Source organism: Oryctolagus cuniculus, chromosome 21, assembly GCF_051225735.1.
Source record: "Oryctolagus cuniculus isolate XC-2025 breed Fujian yellow rabbit chromosome 21, ASM5122573v1, whole genome shotgun sequence".
In the NCBI taxonomy this organism is placed as follows: Eukaryota; Metazoa; Chordata; class Mammalia; order Lagomorpha; family Leporidae; genus Oryctolagus; species Oryctolagus cuniculus.
The window spans coordinates 5,439,268-5,462,987 of record NC_142887.1 but is presented as its reverse complement, the minus strand read 5'-3'; the positions used below and the strand labels follow the sequence as shown (position 1 = coordinate 5,462,987).

The following is a 23,720-nucleotide window of genomic DNA, read 5'->3' as shown; positions in this document are numbered from 1 at the left end:
GTTGGGTTTTTTTGTTTGTTTAACTGCATAATGTTGCCCTTCTGATGCCCATGAAAAGTCACGTAGCAGGATGAGCTTCCACTTGCTGCACGCCTCACTGTCCCCTTGTCTGTTCCTAAGCAAAGCAAAAGCTGGAGGACCGCCTTGCTGCCGCCGCCCGGGAGAAGCTTGCCCAGGCGTCCAAGGAGTCGAAGGAGAAGCAGCTTCAGGCAGAACGGAAACGGAAAGCGGCTCTGTTCCTACAGACCTTGAAAAATCCTCTGCCAGAAGCAGACGTTGGGAAAATGGAAGAGACTTCTTTCAGTGCCGAGGTGTGTTCCGGGGATAACCTGTCCGTGTTCTGGAGGGAGTAGGGCGGGAAGGGGATGTGGTGTGGCTTCCTGCAGCCAGAGTAAGGGGCAGCACACACCAGGCCTCCCTCTGTGAGACCAGACTTGCACCTTGTAGCTGTGAGTCTGAGAAAGCGGCTGTGGGGCTGGGCTGGGAGTCCCGGGCTCCTGCTTTATACTGGCTCAGCCCTGGCCAGTGCAGCCATTAGGGACCCAGGAGCAAAGAGCTTCTTCAGAAACATTCTTAGCACGAAGCAGCGTGGACCCCCACCCGCCCCGCCCCGCCCCACCCCGCCTTGGTCAGGGCTGTGTGTGCGCTTTGCTCAGGGGTATTGATGCCCGCCTGCTGTGCAGCAGTAGAGCTCTGGGCTCCAGAGAAGGCTTCTGCGTGAGCACGCGTGGCCGCCGCGTGTTGTGGTAGGAGGCCCCAGGCTCAGGAGCAGGTACTTGGGAGATCATGGGACTCCTGGTCTGTCGGCTGTGAACAGCCCAGGCCAGCTTTGTGAGGCGTTGCCTGCAGGGTGGCGTAAGGACGCTCAAGAGCCTGATGCACCATTTGGCAGGAGCGGTACAGTCTTCACAGCGCACCAAGAGCAAAGTGTGAAGCAGGAAAACCTGTGAACATTTCCTGTGACTGTTTTGTAGCTCCTATGACGAGGACAGTTTCCGGCATTGCTTTGTGGTAAAATGGAGCCATGCGTGCAGCCTCCCCCAGCACCCTGCTGTGCTTCCCGGGACCCTGGTCGGGGGAGCCGGTGCTGGTCCTTTGTGGCTGGCTCACTACGAGCCTCGTGTCCAGAGCTCCCTCCTTTTCCCGGCTGGTGACACCAGGGAACTTCAGATGGGATTTGAAAGGAAGAGGGAATCGAAATGTTCTGCTGGAAAAAAATTGTGAAGTCCGTGTATAGTTTTTATAATACACACTTGCATGAACTTTCTGAAGACTGCCTTACGCCTCATCTTGTAGATAGACCACATTTTGTTTCTTGGATTTCTGAAGGGGGAAAACATCTCCATATGGATTTTAAATATTACAGTAGTGGGACCATACCCTGTAGGTTATTCTGACTTCTCACTTTTTTTCCATTACGTATGGATCTTTCCATATCAATATTTAAGTGATGCTTGGGGTGTTACAGGCACCGTAACCATCAGTCACGTGTGTCCTTACCACACCACCACCATCTGTACATGTGCCGCTGTCATGTTAACTGCATATCTGCCCCTAGAACACCCCCACGTGTGTCGCCGTCACGCTGACCGCACCTTGTCCAGTCATGTCTGTCCTTAGGACACCACGCATCTGCCACAGTGGCCACCTAACTCTCCAGGGCACTTGCTCGCGGCGGTGGGCCGAAGGAGGCTCTTTTTTGGTGAAGCCAGCTCTCGCGGTCAGACTGGAAATGATGTCTGAGGCGTGTGCTCTCCAGCCTGGTAGCTTCCAGCCGTACTTCTAGCACTCCACGTGTGGCTGAGCTGCCCACCCTAATGGTACAGGGACAGAATGGCTCCTTTTTGCAGTGAGGGCTGGAGGAAGCAGTTAATTGAGTGTCGATTTTTTTTTTTTTTTTAACTTTTCCTAATGGCTTTACCGTCTTGTTTGTGGCATCTGTCAGGGCTGCGATAGCGCACATCCCACCACTCCCTAAATGGTTGGAGCACAGCCGTGCCAGGCGGGTGGGGGCAGTGTGCCGTGGGTTCATGGCAGGCAGCAAAGACGCGTCTTCTGGGCCCTCTGCCTCTCCATCACTGCACAGAGCTCCAGAGTGCATCATGGCCCTGGTGCACCTGAGTCCCTGTGCTTTTTACAGGGACTGGGGGCGCACAACTGTCTGACCACCTCCCCTCATCTGAATCCATGGATAGAGAGGTCCAAAAGGTTAATGCCCACAGGCAGTGCCCACTCGCGGCCCGTGTCCCCAGCAGTCCGCATAGCTTCCTGAAGCAGCCCCTGGCCCATCCCTCACAGAACCCAGGGAGCACACTGCCCACAGGGCCTGTGCCTCAGGGCTGCCTGCACCAGCCACTCCGAGCCGCGTGCTCAGAGCAGCCTCAGCACTGGGGGTGTTGAGGCCAGGAAGTGTCCTCCTCGTGTCGGCGGCAGTGGGCTGCAAGGCCTAAGGTGAGCCCCGCCGCTGCAGCCCCTGGGCAGCTAACAGTGCATCGGGCAGGAGGCACAGGTCCTGAGCCAGGAGTGGCCTTGGGCAGGTCACGTGACCGGCTCCTCAGGGTGCACCCTGCAGGGAGTGCGATTGTGGTGGCCACTGTGGGGAAAGAGGGCGTGCTAGCTGCTCAGTGGCGTCTGCGCTGAGCAGGGGACAGTACGTTCAGAGCCCACAGAAGAGCCGTGTGGACGGCACCCCAGGGCCCTGCGCTCGGCTCCGCACGTCTGTTGCTGCGTTAACTGCTTCTGGGCATTTGTTTTCTTTAACTTTTTTGCTCTGAATTTGACTACTAGATTTTAAAATGTCCTTTTAATACTTTTAAGCTAAAAAAAAAAAAGGTCAACACAATAAATCAGCCTGCCCAAGGTCGTTGCCATTTTCAGTTTTCACCCTGGAGGTGAGGTAATTGTTCTGTTACAGTGACCTGGTTACAGTGTATTGGAAAATACTGGCTGAGGCTGTCCTCCTTTATGGAAATGGAGTGGAAACCCTGACCAGGATAGTGGAGTAAGCGTTACGTGGACCGACAGATAGGGACAAGCAAGAATAGCACAGTTGAGGGGCCGGCGCTGTGGCACAGTAGGTTAATCCTCCACCTGAGGCGCTGGCATCCCAAATGGGCACCGGTTCTAGTCCCGGCTGCTCCTCTTCAATCCAGCTCTCTGCTGTGGCCTGGGAAAGCAGTAGAGGAGGCCCAAGTCCTTAGGCCCCTGCGCCCATGTGGGAGACCTGGAGGAAGCTCCTGGCTCCTGGCTTCGGATTGCAGCTCTAGCTATAATGGCCATTTGGGGAGTGAACCAACAGAAGGAAGACCTTTCTCTCTGTCTCTCCCCTTCACTGTCTGTAACTCCACCTCTCAAATAAATAAAATAAATAAATAAATAAAATAAATAAATAAATAAATAAATAAAATCCTTAAAAAAAAAGAATGGCACAGTTGAGAGACTCGGAGACGTGGCTGCGGGGCTGGCTCCCCTCACCTGTTGGCTCCTCTGGCATCAGGGCTGGCCTTGAGCAGACTTGGCCAGGGGCCGCATTGCCCTGCCCCTCCCCCTCCTGGAGCGTGTTGCTAGGCGGAGCAGGGCGTGGGCCTGTGAGCGTGGGGAGCCCCAGAGGAAGGGCAGCAGCCGCGTGCGCCTCCTCGTGGCAGAGCACGCACTTCCCGAGGCTGGGATGTAGGTCTTAGTTCTCGTGTAACGGACTTTTCATCGTTTTCCATGGAAATGCCTGTGCCTTGCCTCGGAAAGGAGTGGACTTCCCTGTGGTTCACGGGGCGCCAGCCTCGGCCCGTGGCGCTGAGGTTCCACACGGTAGCTTCCTCACCCCTCCCGCCACGTGCCCACCTTATTAACGTGTGGCACAGGAATTTTCAGATCATAGAGCTGCCTTGTGGTCTAGTGATGGTGTCCTCTCAGCCTGCAGCTCCCAGCTGAGCCCCACACGACCCCGCGGGTCTCCTGCTGCACAGACTGGGGCTCCCCTCACCACCCCAGGGCTGGAGTGCACTCGGCCGCTCCCGTGGCCTTTGCCCTCTGTGTGTGGAGAGGGTGGGCTGGCACAGGCAGCGTTTGTCACGTCTTTGTTAGGGTGGCGTTGTGTGTGTGTGTGTGCTCACAGACAGCGCTCAGCTGGAGCTGGAGGGAGGGACTGCAGAGGTGGACTTCTTGTCCCAAGTTCACACGTTTGAAGATGGCTCACACCCAACCTGAAAGGCCTCGCTGCACTGGCAGAATCTGAAGCAGAAAGGACCTTGCTGCTAGGAGCTCTTCCACGATAAAATAAATTTCCCTGAGAGGTGGTCTGGGCAACGTGGGGGTTCAGGAAGGGAGCCAAGGGGCCGGCCCCGTGGTCACTTGGTTAATCCTCCGCCTACGGCACCGGCATCTCATATGGGCACCGGGTTCTAGTCCCAGTTGCTCCTCTTCCAGTCCAGCTCTCTGCTGTGGCCCAGGAAGGCAGTGGAGGATAGCCCAAGTGCTTGGGCCCTGCTCCCGCATGGGAGACCAGGAGGAAGCACCTGGCTCCTGGCTTCGAATCGGTGCAACACCAGCCATGGCGGCCATTTGAGGGGTGAACCAACAGAAGGAAGACCTTTCTCCCTATCTCTCTCTCACTGTCCACTCTGTCAGATGAATGAATGAGTGACTAAATGAATGAAGCTAAGTCTAGGGGGCCAGGACACCTGTGGCCTCTCCTGCTGAGACCCTGGTTCCCAGAGAGTTTTCACTGGAAATGGACTTTGGGGAGAAGACTTGGGGTCAGCCTCCTGCTGTTCACACACTCCCACCTCTGAGACCCTCTGCCCTTGGTGAGTGATGTGTGTCACAGCCGTGCAGTGAGGCTAGCAGGAGAGGTTCAGGCTGCCCTGACTGACACTTTGTGATTCTGGGTGGACGCCCACCCCATCAAGCACCCCAAGTTGTGTTTTCATCTCATAGTCAAAATCAGAAGCGTAACTTGGCAAGAATCGCCTGGACAGTGCTGTTTTCCCTCGTTCCCGTTGGCTTTGTCACAGCAGACCCAGGAAAGGAAAACCCTTAGCACTTGCAGGTTTGTAAATGCTGTCCACGGTGCTGATGGCTCTCACGAGCTCCTGCCCAGGCAGGGCCTGCAGGTCCCTTGTCCCTCTCTGCAGGGTGAGGGTGCAGTCCAGGAGGCGAGGGGCCAACCAGAGCACCTGACTTGACTTGTCTCCCACCCTCTGACCCCTCAGTCTGGGTGCGAAACCTGCCTGCTCTGCTCGGTGTTTGGTGACTGTGGTTGAAGTTCACTGGAGGAGTGGCCTTTGTCAGGGAGGACAGGAGGGCTGGAGGCGGACGACTGCACCTTGCAGTCCCCAGGCTCTGTTTTGTGATGTGCGTGCTGGGGCTCCGTGGGCAGAGCTCATCAGGGTGCGTCTGAAAGGACCGTGTGCTTCCCATGTATGTGCATGCCTGGTTTTCAGTAGTCATTTTCAGAGACTATTAAAAAGCCTGCTCCGTTTTTCAGTGGTGAGATAAAATCACTGACGAGCGAATGACAGCTTCTTTGTGACAGGATCTGCAATGCTGCCCGCTCTCCAGCAGAGCCAGTACTGGCTTCTTTCTGGTTTTGTTTTATTTATTTGAAAGGCAGAGTGGTGGAGAGACAGGGATCTTCATCCTTGGGTTCAGTCCCCACGTGGCTGGGACCAGGCCAGGCTAACAGCAGCCAGCACTCTGATACAGCATGCTGGCGTCTCAGAGGCCCTCGCTCTGGCATCATGGGATTGTTTCGACAGTGTCCCCCGTGCCGCAGAGACAAAGGAGGTGCGGCACTGGGGGGCACCCACAGGCGAAGCCGCTCGGAGGCGTCAGTGTCGGCACCTCCCTGTTCACACCACATCTCTGCTTTGTTCCCAGGAAGCCGGTGCTGCACCGAGTCCTCTCCTGGCAGGAAGCAGGTCCCTTCCTGCTTCGGAAGCTAAGCTGCCCGAAAGGCCTTCCAGCAAAAGCAGAGATGCACCAAGAGAGGAGGAGAGAGAAAAGAAAAAGAAAAAGCACAGGAAAAGGTCGCGCACGAGGTCTCGCTCTCCCAAGGGCCACTCGTCGTCCAAGTCTGGGTCTCGGTCCCATTCGAAAGCAAAGCACTCGCTTCCCAGTGCCTATCGGACGGTGCGGCGGTCGAGGTGGGTGTGCAGGTGGGCCCGCCCCCTCTTGCGTCTGTGGGAGTGCTGGACACTGCCCTCACCTGTGGCCCAGTAGAGCTGGGCAGAAAGTTTAAAACAAGTGAAACTGTTGCCGTGTAGACATGTGTGTGTCTCCATCCTGTAGTCCAAATCACAGCTTTTTAAAACATTTCTTTGTTTGTTTTAGACTTAACTTTTCAGAGCTTATCTACTACAGCCAAAGGTGTTAAATTCCAACGGGTGCTAGAAGGAGCCTCGCGACTACTGAATGTGGAACCCTCACAGGGTGGGGTGTTGGCCCTTAGTGACGCTTGTCTGTGCCAACTTCCTTTGGAAGAGGCGCGCTTCCCGGGGGCCTGGGTTCAGGTGGTTCCACGTGGAAGATGAACCAGCGGCACAGATCGTTGCCTTGTTTAATTCTCGGGGCCTCCCGAGAGTCATTGCCGAACAAACGCCTTTCAGAGGAGCCCGTTTTGGAGAAAGCAGAGAGGATAAATCTCATTCTGGAAGCAGTAGTAACAAACGGGAACTAGGCAGTGTTCCCGGAAGTCACCGCCTGTTGAAGAGTCAGCACGGTGGCCCGCCCGCGGGAGGCTCTGCGCTGCCCACGGACCTCCTGAGCGCCTTCACACGGCGCTTACGTGGCTGGGGTTCCTCTTCCTCCTGGAGTCGTTCCTTTCCTTAGGAAAAATACAGAAGCCTTGGCCTCTATTTATTCGAAAGGCGGAGTCAGAGGGAGAGACAGAAAGGAGAGGTCTTCCATCGCTGGCTCACTCCTCAGATGGCCACAGCTGCCAGAGCTGGGCCGGTCTGAAGCCAGGAGCCCCTTGCGGATCTCCCCCGTGGTTGCTGGGCCGAAGGACCTGGGCCAGCATCCCGCCTGCCTTCCCAGGCACATTAGCAGGGAGCTGGGTTGGAAGTGGAACAGGCTAGATGGATGCCAGTGTCTCAGGCAGTGGCTTAACCCACTGTGCACAACATCACCGCGTATATGTTTTAGAGAAAATGTAATTGCACACGTGTCCCTCTCTGAATCTGTCCTGAAAGCAGGGGGCGTTCCTTTCACGCATGCCAAGTCTGAAACCTTTGACGGGCACTTCCACTTACTCGATGTGCCTTACTCTGATAGGTGATGAGGTTTCGGCCATCTGCATCTGTGCTGGTTTCTAAAGTTCCATGACTTTCTACCATTACACAGACACAGCTCATTCTTTAATTAAATTAATAATTTAGCTATGACCTGCTTTTAATTTTTGAAAGCTCCAGGAAATTTTTAATACATATCAAACCTTTTTTAAATTTTCTCATTTAGAAAATTTCCTGTGATACCACATGTGTGCAAATCAATAGCAGTGGCCCACATGAACCCTTTACCTTCAAGCCAGATAGTAACAGGCCTGGTAAAGTTCTTCCTGCTGTCATTTGCTCCAGCAAAGGTACAGGGTATTAATCCACCGCCTGTGGCGCCAGCATCCCATATGGGCATCCAGTGGAGTGCCAGCTGCTCTGCCTCCAATCCAGCTTCCTGCTAGTGCAGCTGGGAAAGCAGCAGAAGATGGCCCAAGTGCTTGGGTCTCTGCACTTTTGTGGGAGACCTGGAAGAAGCTCCTGGCTCCTGGCTTTGGCCTGGCCCAGCCCTGTCTGTTGCGGGCATCTGGGGAGTGAACCAGTGGATGGAAGACCTCTCTCTCTGTGTCTCCCTCTCTCTAACTGCTTTTCAAATAAATAAATACATCTGTTGAAGAATAAAGAACATGCAAGTGTTCAGTGCACAGGACTCCTGGTCTTGGGCACAGGAAGTGTCAAGGCCGCTGTGTCCGTCCTGTGCTGGGAAAAGCTAGTTTAGCTTCCGATGCCTGATATTTCCATGAATTCCGACTGCTCAGTTTTGAGGAGAGTCCATAGGATGTTTTCCCACAGTTGTTGCGTTCACAACTGAAACTGCTCTCCTAACACTTGGGACTTCAGGCTTCTAGGTTTACGTTTCTGTTGACTGTGACAGAGTATCTCCTTTGATATATGATGTCTGCAAATAGTTTTTTATTTTAGAATAGATTTAATCTGTATATTATTTTACATACAGATATATGTCTTGATATGCAGCACTCTTACAAAACTAGTGCTGACAAAGAAGATGTAAAATCTTACTCCTTGGTTTTTAAGTTTCAGTTAAAAGAAAAAGCTAAGAGCCAGCGCCGCGGCTCACTAGACTAATCCTCCGCCTTGCGGCACCGGCACACCGGGTTCTAGTCCCGGTCGGGGCGCCGGATTCTGTCCCGGTTGCCCCTCTTCCAGGCCAGCTCTCTGCTGTGGCCAGGGAGTGCAGTGGAGGATGGCCCAAGTCCTTGGGCCCTGCACCCCATGGGAGACCAGGAGAAGCACCTGGCTCCTGCCATCGGATCAGCGTGGTGCGCCGGCCGCAGTGGCCATTGGAGGGTGAACCAACGGAAAAGGAAGACCTTTCTCTCTGTCTCTCTCACTGTCCACTCTGTCCAAAAAAAAAAAAAAATTTTTTTTTAAAAAGCTAAAAATGTGCTAAGTAGATTTCTGTTACTGTAGACCACTAATTTTATCTTAATTTGACCTACAGTTAATAGAACTGATTTTTAAGTTCACTGAGTCAAATCTTTGATGTGTACTTTGCAGTTATATGAATGCAAAGAGCAGCCCTATTATAAAATAAGAATATTGTAGAACAGACCTTCCGAGGTCTGACCACCATGTTTGTCCTGGAAGTTGCGCCAGGCGTGTGCTCCTGGATAAGCCTCCATCATCTGGGTGCCCAGGGGTGGAGGGCGGGCGGCGAGCCTGGCTGTCCTGGTCTCAGGACTCTGAGGACCTCGGGTCACGGCGCTGCTGGTTTCTGAGCTCTCACTCCTGAAAGTAGCAAGTCCCAGTTTCACTGGGTAGGAATGCGTCTTCCCAGGCCGGCTGCAGATCCGGGTCTTCCCTCTGGTCTGTGCAGGCACTGGGCATTCCCAGGGATCTGGACGGACTGAAGACACAGCAGTTTGGAGTGACCAGAAGGGCAGTGCTCCTCTCTGTCTGTCCAGGGAGAATAGGCCACCAGAGCCATGCTGTCACACTTGCTTCTTGGGCCTGACACTGACGGGGCCTGACTGCTGGCAGCTCGGAGTGAATGCTGATGTTCTCACTTCTAACTACAGCACTGCCGCTCTTGAATGCATTTGCTTTTTTATATTGAGATCTTGTGCAAAATGCAGAAAATGGAGATGGGAAACCCCTGGAGGTGCTGTTGACACTTGAAGTCCATCCGCGGTGTCTGAATCGCAGGTGTGTGGGTGACCAGATCTCCAAGGCAGATCAGTCTTAGAAAGTCTCCAGCTTTGTAGGCAGCTTGTCACTTCTCCAGGACACGGGTTACGACAGGGTGGTACGCAGTCTTAGATCAGCATCAGTGAACAGAGATGCTTGTGTTAGTTCCTGTTTTCATTTGTATTTTTATATCACATCAGGGTCTCTGTCTGAATGGAATGAAGAAGTACTAATACAGTGTACCTGCTACCTAAAAGTCAATTTTAATGCTTAGCTTTTTTAAACTTTTGGAGAGATTACCTTTTGCCAGAGTTAGCCTAGACTTGGAGGAGAAGTAATTCTAGATCTGAATTTCTTTGTAACAGTTTTATTCAGCACTCATAATCCCAGCAGGTGAAAGCAGGATCGGGTTGAGCTTGAAATTTGTGACACTTTACTGCCCTTTTTCCATCAATTAAATTAACTTAACTTGCGCCCCGTTCCTAAAAGGAAGCAATGAGGTGCTTGAAGTTTCTCTGTGGTCGTGGTTAACACGCTGGTGTGAGGACAGTTTATGTGGTTAGTGAACTGCGCCCAAGCCCAGGTGAAATACAGGACATCTGCATCATACGGTACAGGTCGGGCAGCTCACCAAGCTTAGCAGATGACGGAGAATTTATGGGTGAAATTTGATCCATGGGTAGACTTGGAAAAACTAGAAGCTAAGAGCCTCCTGGCTGTTGAAGCTGGGTAGAGGCAGAGCCTGGCCACGAGGTCCCCTGTTTGATTACTTAGCTACTGGAGACCTGTGAGCAGGGAGGGGAAGTGGGTTAGTAGGGGTGAAGCAGCTTCCGCAGGTGTGATCCCTGAGCGTGTGCGGAGAAATCTCTGGACTGAGATGGCACTGAGGTGCCTTCTGCTGAGTCCTGAGGCGTGTTACCAGGAGGCCTGGCGAGCTCAGGCCCGCGGTGTGCTCACGGAGTGGGGCTCCTAGTTCCTGCACAGGATCACGGAGTCAGAGGAACAGAACAAAACACGTTAAAGCTTCTTTAGGCAAAGCAAAACTAGAAGGTTGGTTTGCTGTGGCTTCCTTTAAGAACACCAAGAGCCAGTGCAGTGGCGCTACATTTCAGAGTTGCACATTTCGGGCGTTAAAAACGAGATTCTCGCCCCGATTACTGAGTTTACTGTGGACGTCTGTGTTGAAGCACTCACCTTTTTCATCTGTTATGTAAATCACAGGGAATAAAACCAAAGCATTTCTAAGTTTCAAAGCAGGCATGCTGGGAAGACCGTGAAGCTGAGTTGGTGTCCCGTCACAAGTTAATTCTGTGGTTGGTTTCCCCGTAGTGGGCTCGTCCCGTGGATTGCTTTCCCTGGACTGGGCTCGTTCTGTGGTTTGGTTTCTCCACAGCAGGCTCATCCCGTGGATTACTTCCCCAGAGTGGGCTAATTCGTGGCCATTACGGCTTGTTTTGTTTTGTTTTTCTCAGGAATGACTCAGGGTTTTTTTCATGACAAAAGTGCAATGGGATGATAAGTTGATCTTTGGAACAACAGTGTGTCTTGTTTGTTGTGTTTTATTGTAATTAAAATAACCTTATATAGAACCTGTTTAAATGACAAAATCAAATTGCTCTTTATATTGTTTTTGAGTATGTTGTCATGGAAACAGATCTGAAAGAAATGGTTTTTTCCCCCAAATTTCTGTTTATTGCAGATTTTCCCAAAACAGTAATTTTACTAAGTGAACAAAGAAATAAAATGTAAGTTCTAAAGCCACTGTTAAGGGGCCCTACAGAAAGGACCCTAACTCCCCCGGAGGGGTGAGGGTCTCCAGGTCTCAGTGCCGCATGCAGATTATATAACCACATGTGCATGGAAAGGGAGAGTAAATGGTAGCGGTAATTCTGCACCAGTGAGCTCTCAGACGTACATCATTCAGCCTCAGCTGTCATGAGGATGGAATGTTCTCAGCTGACTCGGAGGTGTTGGGCTCTGCGCCAGTGACCCCAGCACATTCTTGATCTGTGCCCAGGGGCCTCATGGTCAGCTCGCAAGAGAGGCTTCCAGACTCTTCTCATGCCACGCTCAGGCAACTGGAAACGACTCCCTGGGAGGTGATGGTGTTGATAGGATACCCCAGGGAACCAGGGCTGTTCGGCAGAGAAGGCGAGTGAAGGCAGAGGCGTTGTGGAGAGCAGCCCACCCAGATTGTAGACACTGACCGCAAGGTGCATCTTTGTTGACCACTGGGAGCAGCGGCACACGGTTCCAGCCTCCCAGTGGGCTTGGCCTTGGTTAAATGCTTAGCTTCAACATGGTGGCATAGAGTGAGAGGGAAACCGTGCCTACCCCAGCACCGTGTGAAGCCGTGTCACTAGAGCATAAGAACCGTGCCTTAAAAAAAAGAAAAAAAAAGCCGGCACACCGGGTTCTAGTCCCGGTCGGGGCGCCGGATTCTGTCCCGGTTGCCCCTCTTCCAGGCCAGCCCTCTGCTGTGGCCAGGGAGTGCAGTGGAGGATGGCCCAGGTGCTTGGGCCCTGCACCCCATGGGAGACCAGGAGAAGCACCTGGCTCCTGGCTTCGGATCAGCGCGGTGCGCCAGCCGCAGCGCGCTGGCCGCAGCGGCCATTGGAGGGTGAACCAACGGCAAAGGAAGACCTTTCTCTCTGTCTCTCTCTCACTGTCCACTCTGCCTGTCAAAGAAAAAAGAAAAAAAAAAAAAGAACGTGCCTACCCCAGCACATGAAGCCGTGTCGCTAGAGCAGTAAGGCTTTGGCAGGGGCTCCAAAGCCTGGGCGGCGTCAGCGCTGCAGAGGCAGCAGACGGGCCCCAGAGTGATGGGGGTCCGATGCAGGCAGCCAGCCTAAAGGCCGTGTCGTCTCTGTGCAGGTCACGCTCCCGGTCCCCTCGGAGGAGAGCCCACTCTCCCGAGAGACGGAGGGAGGAGAGAGGCGTCCCCACTGCCTACCGAATGAGCAGCAGCCCTGGGGCAAGCAGGAAGCGGACCCGCTCCAGGTAGGTGGCCTGTGCGCGAGGAGGGGGGCGCCAAGCCCACAGGAGCTCGTTCTTCGCAGTCAGCGCTGGACGGGGGCCGGGCTGGGCTGCCCGGAGCATGCCTGAGGCTGCCCCTGGGGCGCACGCCCAGCCCCTGCCTCAAGAGGAGCCATCATTTGATCAAGTGCTCCCTGTTACTTAGAAACGCTGTTACATGAACTGGACAGTCTCGTGTCAAGTTCACACACTCGTGAACCACGTCTTGTCCTCAGCACTGGTGACTGGTGCAGTGCAGTGGCCGTGAGACCCGCCCGCACTGGAGCCCACGCTCACTGCCTCTGGCGTGCACGGAGCACGGGCTGAGCTCGGTGCCTTGCAGTGAGATAGTCTTGCCTGCCCTCCAGTTACCCTGCCTTAAAAGAAGCCTCTTCAGAGGGTGGTGACTAGATCGGGACGCAGCCGTGCCCTCGGGCTCGGCCAGGAGGGGATGCGTCACTCTCTGACATCCCCGCTGGGCCCTCAGCAAGCCACAGGACAGGTTCCCGGCTGTGCCGGCAGCTCGGCAGCTGTGCGTGGGAGTGACTGGCTGCTTTGTAGTCTTATTGATTGTTGGGGTTTTTTTCTTTCTTTCTTAAGATTTTATTTATTTCTTTGAGAGGTAGAGTTACAGGCAGAGAGAGGGAAAGACAGAGAGAGAGGTCGTCCATCCGCTGGTTTACTCTGCACATGGCCACAACAGCCGGAGCTGGGCCAGTCCAAAGCCTGGATCTTGTTCTGGGTCTCCCACGTGAGTGCAGGGCCCAAGCACTCAGGCCATCTTCTGCTGCTCTCCCAGGCCACAGCAGGGAGCAGGATTGGAAGAGGAACCGCAGGGACAGGCAGAGGCTTAGCCCCCTGTGCCATGTGCCGGCCCCTTAGCCTTACTCACAAACCCAGAGTCCGGAGATCGTCATTGTCGGCTGTGCGACTGATCAACCTGCCACGTTGTCCTCTTACTCCTGTGACGGCACCCAAGCCGACAGGTGGGCGCCTGCTGCGGGGGTGCCCGGCCGCTCTGCACTCCTCCCTGTCCCGCACTGACGGCTCACCTTGACAACGCTTTACCTTTCGAGAAAGCTTTCTGGGCCGTCTCTCCAGGGATCCCAGCCCCGTTAGTGTTTGGAGATCAAGATCGGGCATTTTGGTATTTTTGAGGAGCAAAATTGTTTCAGTGTGGAAACAAAGCAGCAGCACGCACAAAGATTATTTTGAGTGCATTATAGTATTTTTTAAAACAATGTTGACCAAATCATGTCACAATACACTTTAATGGGATGTTTCGATTGTTTGTTTATTTTTGAAAGACCTGAGAGAGGGAGAGAAAGAGATCAGCCTTCCATCTGCTGGTTCACTCTCAAATGGCTGCAACAGCCAGAAGTGTGCCAGACCAAAGCCAGGAGCTTCTTCAGGTGGGTGCAGGGGCCTAGGCACTTGGACCATCCACCGCTGCTTTTCCCAGGCCCATTAGCAGGGAGCTGGATTGGATCTGGAGCGGCCAGGACTTGAACCGGTGCCCATATGAGATGCCGGTGGTTGCAGGCAGTAGCCTTCCTCACAACACCAAGTGCCAGTCCCAGTTATTTGTGACAAATAATGGCTAGTTGGTGCTAATGTTTGCTGTGGGACTTCTGGTGCTTCCACGACGCTGGCCAAGGCCACGTGTCTGTCCTGTGTGGAAGCTGCTGCTGTCTCCTGCACTGCACGTGGAGTCCCCGACTCGTGGTCTGGCTGGACCCCTGCAGCAGTCTCTTTGCCGTTGCTGGAAAGCCAGTAAGGGAGAACTTACACACTTTAGGTTCAGAAGGCCGACAAGGGCAGGAGAGTGAAAAAAAGACACGTGGGGCCGGCGCTGTGGTGTAGCTGGTAGCCACTGCTTGCAGGCACCAGTTCCAGTCCCGGCTGCTCCACTGCTGACCCAGCTCTCTGCTGTGGCCGGGGAAAGCAGTAGAGGATGCCCAGGTCCCTGGGCCCCTGCCCCCACACGGGAGACCCGGAACAAGCTCCTGGCTCCGGATCAGCTCAGCTCCGGCCGTTGCCACCAGTTGAGGAGTGAACCATCAGATAGAAGACCTCTCTCTCTGCCTCTCCTTCTCTCTCTGTGTAATTCAAATAAATAAATAAATCTTTTTTGAAAAAGAAAGAAAAACTGCACTGATTTCAAAAAAATTTACACCAAAATAAACTCATATTTTTAATTCAATTTCCCATAAACTTTTTTTTTTTTTTTTTTTCCACAGAGTGGACAGTGAGAGAGAGAGACAGAAAGAAAGGTCTTCCTTTTGCCGTTGGTTCACCCTCCAGTGGCCGCCGTGGCCGGCACACCACGCCGATCCGAAGGCAGGAGCCAAGTGCTTCTCCTGGTCTCCCATGGGGTGCAGGGCCCAAGCACTTGGGCCATCCTCCACTGCACTCCCTGGCCACAGCAGAGAGCTGGCCTGGAAGAGGGGCAACTGGGACAGAATCCAGCACCCCGACCGGGACTAGAACCCGGTGTGCCGGCGCCGCAAGGCGGAGGATTAGCCTACTGAGCCGCGGCGACAGCCAATTTCCCATAAACTTTTGAAGTCTTCTTAGAATTGCATTAAATGTAAGCAGACTTAAAACTAGTTAAAAGAGATTTTAGGCTCAATCAGAAAGCAAGACCTAAAGTCAAGCTGTTCACAGACAGTTCAGATCCACAAATGAGTTGAGGGCCAGAGGTTGTGGCACAGCAGGGGAAGCCACTGCCTGCAGTGCCAGCATCCCGTCTCAGAGCACCAGTTCAAGTCCCGGCTGCTCCACTTCCCATCCAGCTCCCTGCTAATAAGCCTGGGAAAGCAGCAGAGGATGACCCACATACTTGGGCCCCTGCCACACACATGGGAGACCCAGATGGAGTTCAGGCTCCTGGCCAGGCCTGGCCATTTTGGTCACTGGGCGAGTGAACCAGCAGGTGGAAGATCTCTGTCTCCTTCTCTCACTCATCCCTTCAAATAAACTCCTTTAAAATGGGTGTATACAGATGAATTGAAATTTAAAAGATGAAGAGATGCCACCCTGTGTTAGTGATGAGGTAGGCGGTGCGGCTGCTCTCCTAAGGGGACTGCGGCAAGTTTCCTGAAGGGAATTAGTGCTCTCCACCACAGGAGCATCTTCAGTGTGTGTGGGGTGAAGGAGCTTTAGAACCCTGGAAGCAGAAAGTGACAGAGCTGGGTCAGTGTGACGCGTACCAGGGAAAGCCGCAGCCCTCGCTGCATCCCACGTGGGCACCAGTTCATGTCCCGGCTTTCCCACTTCTGATCCAGCTTACTGCTAATGGACTGAGAAAACCAGTGGGGGTGACCCAAGTCCATGTGTCCCTGCACCCGTGTGGGAGACCCGGATGAAGCTCCTGGCTTCTGGCTTTGTCCTGGCCGAGCCCGGCCTGTTGCAGCCATCTGGAAGATCTCTTGCAGGATCTCTAACTCTGACTTTCAAATAAATAAATATAGATAGGTAGGTAGAGAGAGAGAGAGAGAGAGAGAGAGGTTTAAGTAGATACCATGGAATATGGATACAGGAATGTGGGCCATTCTCACCCCCTAAGTCCAGCCCAACATTTCAGCCACAGAGGCCAAGGACACACACACTGGCCAAGGTCGTGTTCAGTGAGTTCCGGAAGACCGGATTCTCTCACCATGTGGCCTTAGCACTGGACATCTGTGAGAGGGTGTGGAAAACCCCCAGTTACTTGGAAGTTCAACAACATGCTTTGAAGTCCTAGCTGGAAGAAAGCACAGAAAAACTGAGAAGTGATTTGAAGATGCTTATAATTGAAATGTAACCTGTTCAGATCTGTAGTATACAGCTGTGATTACAAGCAAAGGCGTAGCTTTAAATGTTTGTATCAGAAACCAAAAGAGGGGCCTGCACTGTGGCATAGCTGATAAAGCAGTGCCTGCATCCCGTATGGGCACCAGTTCGAGTCCTAGATGCTCCACTCCAACCCAGCTCTCTGCTATGGCCTGGGAAGGCAGTAGAAGATGGCCCAAGTCCCTGGGCCCCTGCACCCACGTGGGAGACCTAGAGGAAGCTCCTGGCTCCTGGCTTCAGATTGGCACAGCTCCGGCCGTTGCAGCCAACTGGGAAGTGAACCAGCGGAAGGAAGACTCTCCCTCTCTCCCTCTCTGCCTCTCCTTCTCTATCTATGCAACTCTGACTTTCAAATAAATAAATAAATAAATCTTTTAAAAAGAAAAGAAAGCTCTAGAAACTGTGATCTGTCCTAGGAGCCTGGAAGAAGAGGAGCTAATTCAGCCCCAAGTAAGGAGAAGACAAAGGGTCAGAGAGCAAGAGTAGGGAACAGACCAGCAGAGGAAATGAGTGAAAATAGGAGGTAGTTCCTTGAAAATGATGAAAAAACTGACAACATCTTAAGTTAGATTGATCCAGAATGAAAGGCCTTTCCCACATTAAAGAGATAATAAGGAAATAAATCTTACTCCAGTTAACTTGACAACTTAGATGAAATGAACGGATTCCTGAAAGGAAGCCAAGTTACGGGAGTAGCGCTGGAGTGAATGGGCCATCTGACAGCTCCCTATCTGCTAAGTAAACTGCACTTAGAATTTCAGACCTGCCCACCAAATGCCAGGCCAGGTTTCAGCACAGTAAACTCACACACTCGAGAAAGCAGGGCTGGGCCAGCGCACCGTGGCACAGGGGGAGCCACCACTTGGAACGCCCACATCCGGGTCGGAGTGCCGGTCTGAGCCCCAGCTCTGATCTGCCTGCCTGCTAATTGCACCTGGGAGACACAGGTGCTGGTTCGGTTACTTTGGCGCCAGATGGTGTTCCTGGCTCTAGGCTTCGGCCTGGCCTATCCCTAGCCATTTGGGGAGTGAACAAGTAGATGGAAGCTCTCTTTCTGTCACCCTGCCTCCCAAATAATAAATCTTTTTTTTAAGATTTTATTTATTTTATTTGAAAGGTAGAGTTACAGACAGTGAGAGGGAGAAAAGAAAGGTCTTCCTTCCGATGGTTCACTCTCCAATTGGCTGCAGTGGTCGGAGCTGCGCTGATCCGAAGCCAGGAGCCAGGTGCTTCTTCCCGGTCTCCCACACGGGTGCAGGAGTCCAAGGACTTGGGCCATCCTCTACTGCTCTCCCAGGCCATAGCAGAGAGTGGATTGGAAGTGGAGCAACTGGCACTAGAACTGGCACCCATATGGGATGCCAGTGCCACAGGCGGAGGATTAACCTACTGCACCATGGCGCCAGCCCCAAATAATAAATCTTTTTTAAAAGGGGGGTGGGCATTGGCGCAGCAGTGAAGTTGCTACTTGAGACACCCTCATCCCACATGGGAGTGCCTGGCTAAAGTCCCAGCTACTCCACGAACAATCCGGCTTCCTACTGATGTACGTATGGGAGGCAGCAGTTGACAGCTCAGAAAGTTGGGCCTCTGCCACCCATGTGGGAGACCTGGAGTGATTTATGGACTCCTGGATTTGTCCTGTTCCAGCTCTGACTGTTGGCAGGCGTTTAGGGGGTGAACTAGTGGATTGAAGATTGAATCTCCTTCCCTCTACCTCTCCTTCCCCCAACCCCCCGCGCCTCTCAAATGAAAACAAAAGTTTTAAAACTACAAATTCCAGGGGGGAAAAAACCAACACTTTCATGGCTGAATGATTTTTTTTTTTTTTTTTTTTTTTTTTTTTTTTGACAGGCAGAGTGGATAGTGAGAGAGAGAGACAGAGAGAAAGGTCTTCCTTTTGCCGTTGGTTCACCCTCCAATGGCTGCCGCAGCCGGCGCACCGCGCTGATCCGATGGCAGGAGCCAGGAGCCGGGTGCTTCTCCTGGTCTCCCATGGGGTGCAGGGCCCAAGCACCTGGGCCATCCTCCACTGCACTCCCTGGCCACAGCAGAGAGCTGGCCTGGAAGAGGGGCAACCGGGACAGAATCCGGTGCCCCGACCGGGACTAGAACCCGGTGTGCCGGCGCCGCTAGGCGGAGGATTAGCCTAGTGAGCCGCAGCGCCGGCCCGCTGAATGATTTTTGACAAACGTCCTAAATCAGTTCCGTGAGCAAGGAAAAGTCTGCATCTGGACAGCTGGGTACCAGAATGGAAACGCGACCTTGCGGTGTATCGTGGAGCTAAATGGGAAAACCTAGAACTGTTAGGCTAAAGAAAAATACACAACTATGTTTGTTCACGTGGAAGTAACGTAGATTCCTCAGGAAGTAGAAATCCCTACCGTGCGAGGCCTAGTCGAGAACAGGAACAGGGAAGCCCCAGACTTAGCAAGTATCTGTGACAGAGGCCTGTGCCAGTGCTGGAATGCCAGGAGACGCTTCACACAGGAAGTCACTGTCAGAGGGAATATGCCTGTGACGGACGGTCGGCCGTCGTCCCCAGGGGCACCAGGTGCTGGCACTGGTGGGTGTGAACAGGCCTGTCGCTTCGGGCACGGCCTGACCATTGCCGGAGGAATCCAGCCACGCCCGCTGCTCTGCCCCTTTCACTCCAGGCATTTGTTCTCTGCAAACATTTGGCCACAGAAACAACTTGGCTCCTAACTGCCAAGAACGGTCAGCAGCCAGGGTGTTGAGACAGAGGTGGTTCTTGGACTTAAACTTGGTGCCCGCGCTTCCGGGAGATCAGAGACACTCTGCCCAGCAGAGGGCGTGGCGCTGAAAGGCGCAATAGCGGTCCAAACAGCAGGTGCCTTGGAGGGCAGGGAAGGGGTGCTGAGGGAACATTCCAGAAAAGTGGGCTCCTGGGGGGAGTGGGTCTGGTCACGGTGTGCACTGTGCCAGGCTGGCAGCACAGACGACTGCTCTCCCCTTGACTGCTCTGCCTCATCGTTTCCTAAAATGAGTGAACTGCAGCACAGGCTCAAAGTCTGTCAAGGGGATTTGCAGTTCAAGTCCCAGCTGCTCCAGTTCCAATCCAGCTCTCTGCTGATGCACCTGGGAAAGGAGTGGAAGGTGGCCCAAGTGCTTGGGCCCTGCACCCACGTGGGAGACCCAGATGAAGCTCCTGGCTCCTGGCTTCAGATCAGCGCGGCTCTGGCCATTGAGGCCATCTGGGGAGTGAGATGGAAGACTTTGTCTCTCCCTCTCACTGTCTGTAACTCTGCCTCTCAAATAAATAAATCTTAAAAAACAAACATTTATCTAGGGCAGTACCCCTTGTGTTCCTGGGGAGATGAGTGTGTGTCCCGGGGTAGCAGAGACTATTGAATACCCTGAAGCCTTGTCTAGGGCGGTGGGGAGGGGCTGGACTCAGCGCTCGCTCGCTCTAACTCTGCCTTTCAAGTAAAATAAATCTTTGAAACAGAGAGAAGCGAGTCCTGACAGGTGAGGTCAAATCGCGCTAAGACGAGCTGCTGATTAGCGCCTGCTGTGTACTCATCACCCAGCAGTGTGACTGAGCCAGATGTGGGGTGCCAGTCACATGGGACGGACGTCAAGGCCAACCTGGTGGTGGTGGTGGTTCCTGCTTCCTTTGAAACACTGGCACATGTTTAGCAGTTCAGAACATGCCTTCTGTGACAACTCGCTGTGTGCTCCCCTGAGGGCAGTGTCTGTTACCTTTCCTCCTTGCTGGGCAGAGGCAGGCTCCCCAGGGACACCTGTCACTCAGGCAGCCGAGCTGTCCCTGTCACAGGGTGATGTGCTGGGACCCACAGCCGTCTGAGCCCCGGGCTGCTGCTGCTGTTTGCTTGTCTGTAAGCACCTCCAAGGGTGCTGGTAGGGTGCTGGAGGCAGGTGGTGGTCACAGAGCCACACTGTGCAAGCCTTGGCCCAGGGTGCTGTTGACAAGGATGGTGGCAGGCCAGATGTGTCTCCCTAGGAGGCCCAGACTCTGAGCCGTGCCAGTAACCCCAGAGAGACGCAGAGTCAGCAGAGAGGGGTGCTGGCTGCCAGGGATCACTTTACAGCCCAAAGGGAGGGGGAAGGAAGCCCCAGCCTGAGAACGCAAGGCGCCTCATCCATGCAGACAGTGTTTCAGCAGTGACCAAAGACCAAGTGCAGACGGGTGGCTGCAGCGTCTGTCGGATGCCGGGGAGGTTCCGAAAGAGGAGTTAGGAGGGCAGAGTGGACAGGGCCCAGGCCTGCAGCACGCACCATCTCACCAAGCGCATCTACTCTGAAGGCTTCCTGGGGGTCAGGAAGGATGTGGAGATCGGACCGGCGATGCCGGGGAGCGGGCAGAGTCTGGGAAGTATTCTCCACGCAGAACTCTTGGTGTGGCAAGTGCGGGGCAGTGGTCACAGCTGAGCGTCAGGGCAGCCACTGGCACAGTGCAGCATCCACCTGAGATGCAGGTGACTCGTGGTCACTGAGCTGCTGCATGTGCGGCGCTTGGCTTTGGACATTCCCGTGGCCTTCTGGGAATTGTCATTAAATCCGCACAGATGGAAGCAGTGTCGGGCGCGATGGCGTGTTTGGCACCACAGGCGTTACCTCCGCCTCCTGGAGACCGCTTGCTCCCTGGGCTCTTGCTCCCCTTGACTGTCAGGTATGAGCTAACATGCCTTCAAAAGAAATTAATGTGAAAGGTTCAGTCACTGACTTGTCCCTTGAAAAACCCATTTACTTAAAAACACTCAGGGGGCTGTTGGGGCACGCAGGTTAAGCCACTGCTGGCGATGCTGGCAGCTCATAGCGGGGGAGCAGCAGCAGGTGGCCACGTGCCTGGGTCTCTGCCCCCATGTCGGAGACCAGGGTGGAGCTCCCGGCTCCCGGCTCCAGCCTGGCCCAGCCCCGGCTGCTCTTGCTGTTTGGGGAGTGAACCAAGAGATCAGAGATCTCACTTCTATCCACAAACACACCTCTGCCCCACACCCCTTTCACAGAAGTTGTTATTTAAAAAAAAAAAAACTAGCTCAGACCCAAGCCCTCCTCTCAGGACTTTAACCCTTCACACCAGATGTGACTCTCACAAAGCACTTTCCTTCCAGGAGCCCCCATGAGAAGAAGAAGAAGCGGAGGTCACGGTCGCAGACCAAGTCTAAGGCCCGCTCGCCATCAGGGTCCCCAAGGAAGCAGGCGGCACACCGGCCCGTGACCCATTCGGCACACTCGGCACACTCGGCACACTCGGCCCATTCAGCCAGCATCTCTCCTGTGGAGAGTCGTGGCTCCAGCCAGGAGCGCTCCAGGTGACCCCTGACCTCCGGGAGCTTCTCCACAGGGGAGGACGGGGGTTGGCGGGCACTGAGGGTGGTCAGGAGGCCCTGGGGAGTGGGGTCCTGGTGTCCTGGAGCAAGTGTCCCGAGCTCAGAGGGAGCGTGCTTGTCAGGAGCCGGAGCCCTGCTGTGGGTGAGGAGCCCCTGAGGCCCCAGGGCGACAGCACAGCAGTGCAGCCCCCAGTCACAGCTGCACCTGCGTCTCAGTCACACCTCTGGAGCAGCCCAGCCCATGGGGTTTTTCCCTGGGTAAGGGGTAGGACAGTAGCCAGTCCTCGGGATCCATGGCATGCATGTAGAGGACCAAGAGGACCAGGCACTGGGGTCCCGGGGACTCAGAGCTCCTCTGTCAGTAGCCACAAAGGCTGGGGGTAAACCAGCAAGTGCAGCTGATGGGCACCAAGGCATGAAAGCCAGCAGCACTGTCCAGGCACGTGGCTCCTGGGGACAGCAGCCCACGTTGTCGGGGGCTTTCCCATCTGGGGTGCATTTACAAGCACCCGAAGTCAGATGCCCACGCATCCCACTCGCTGGCAGGGCCTTTGGAATGAGCTTTGCTGCGTTTGGGTGTGGATGCTGGCTCTCCCCAGAGACCCCAGCTCGCTGGAGCGCTTCACAGCCTCGGTGCAGCTCGGGGCATATAGGGCCCACAGGCGGCCCCGGAGCGCGCACGCACTGAGTGCAGTGAGTCGTGACCCCGGGGCGGGCCGTCTGCAGTGCCTTCTCCCTTTCCAGTTGTTCTCTGAATGCTGGTGTAGAGAGCCAGGTGCATTTTGTAAAGTGTGATGGTGCTGGTTTACGGGCACTCCGCTGCGGCCGCCTGGCTGCGGGAGGGAGCTGTGCGGTGCGTGGCACGTGTCTCGGGTGTGTCCCAGCCTCTGCGCTCTCTCTCACCAGGGGAGTCTCTCAGGAAAAGGACGGGCAGATCTCCTCCGCAATCGTGTCCTCTGTGCAGAGCAAAATCACTCAGGTGAGAAGGGAGCGTCTGCTCCGCGTCTCTCTGCGCGCGTTGCTCCCTGTCCTCTCACGCCTGCGCTGACACCAGCTGCCCACACTGGGGGGTTGCCGGGGGCCTGGCCCCTCCTGGGTCTCCGTTTCCTGGGCAGCCTCGTCTTCAGCAGCCGCGTGACCTGGAGCCAGGTGCCCTTCTGGGGGCCTCATGGGGCAGCGACGCAGCCTGCGCCCTCGACCCGGCCCTTCAGGTCACGTCAGCGGGTCGAGCCCGTGACCACGACGGCGGCCTCGCTGAAACTGCACTTGAGCTGCCGCACCGCCTCTGCCCTCGGCTGCCTCCGTTGGCGTCGCAGCACCTCTCTTTGCCACCACGCCAAGTGTCTCTCACCTCGGGGGTTGTATGGCGCCCAGGTCTGAACTGGGCGTTCACGGTTCTCCTCTGTCTCCCCTTGCACAGGATCTCATGGCCAAAGTAAGAGCAATGCTTGCAGCTTCCAAAAACTTACAAACCAGTGCCTCCTGAGACGGCCACCCGCCGTGGGGAGAGCCCAGCCCAGGCATGGCCGAGCGCTGGTGGCCGGTGTTGGGCCCGTAGCCCCGTCCGTGCAGCCGAGGTCGCGGGATGGGGAGGCCCGCCGTGGAGCACCGCCACACCTCACCCTGGGACTCCGTGGACAATGGGTGGTTTTTGTAAATTAATTTTTGATGACATTTTCAGTTTAAGATTTCTGACCAGCAGTCTCTTACCTGTATATTTGTAAATAAGATCATGTTTCTGTGAAAATGTATTATCAAATAAAATGGGAGGAAACCACCTTTTCTAGCTAGCAACTTGGAGACAGTTTCTTCCTTCTCTGCCCACTGGCTTTGTCTTTACCGTTTGTTGTCTATTATTTGAAGCACATGCATTACCACAGAGGCTGCGGGGTGTATGGGCAGTTGCTGGGCCTGCTGCGGGGTCGGGGGGTGACACCCTCCCCAGCCACTGTGCCTGTCCCTGGCTCCCTGCACTGGCTGCCGTGAAGGGAACGTGCCCCACCCCCACCCCCACCCCCGTCAGCGCCGCCCGCGCAGCGCCTGCTCCCTGTGGGGCTTCCTGAGACCCGGGTGCTTTGGACCTCCACAGATTCTGGCCGCATCGCTGAAAATTGCAGGTTCGTGTGTCACCTGAGATTCC

General features: G+C 54.6%; 1 protein-coding gene across 3 annotated transcripts in view; it reads left to right on the top strand.

Annotated features, from left to right (window-relative positions):
* Positions 1-23,374, top strand: part of SFSWAP (splicing factor SWAP) — a 77,341-nt gene extending 53,967 nt beyond the window's left edge. For all 3 annotated transcript variants that reach the window (XM_008250412.5, XM_002722685.6, XM_051837630.3), the window contains exons 13-18: positions 121-311; positions 5,875-6,140; positions 12,291-12,416; positions 21,362-21,562; positions 22,487-22,559; positions 23,001-23,374. In XM_008250412.5, coding sequence (XP_008248634.2) covers positions 121-311; positions 5,875-6,140; positions 12,291-12,416; positions 21,362-21,562; positions 22,487-22,559; positions 23,001-23,066 — 923 coding nt within the window. In that variant the 3' untranslated portion in view covers positions 23,067-23,374. The remainder of the gene's footprint in view (positions 1-120; positions 312-5,874; positions 6,141-12,290; positions 12,417-21,361; positions 21,563-22,486; positions 22,560-23,000) is intronic.
* The last annotated feature ends 346 nt before the right edge of the window (positions 23,375-23,720 follow it).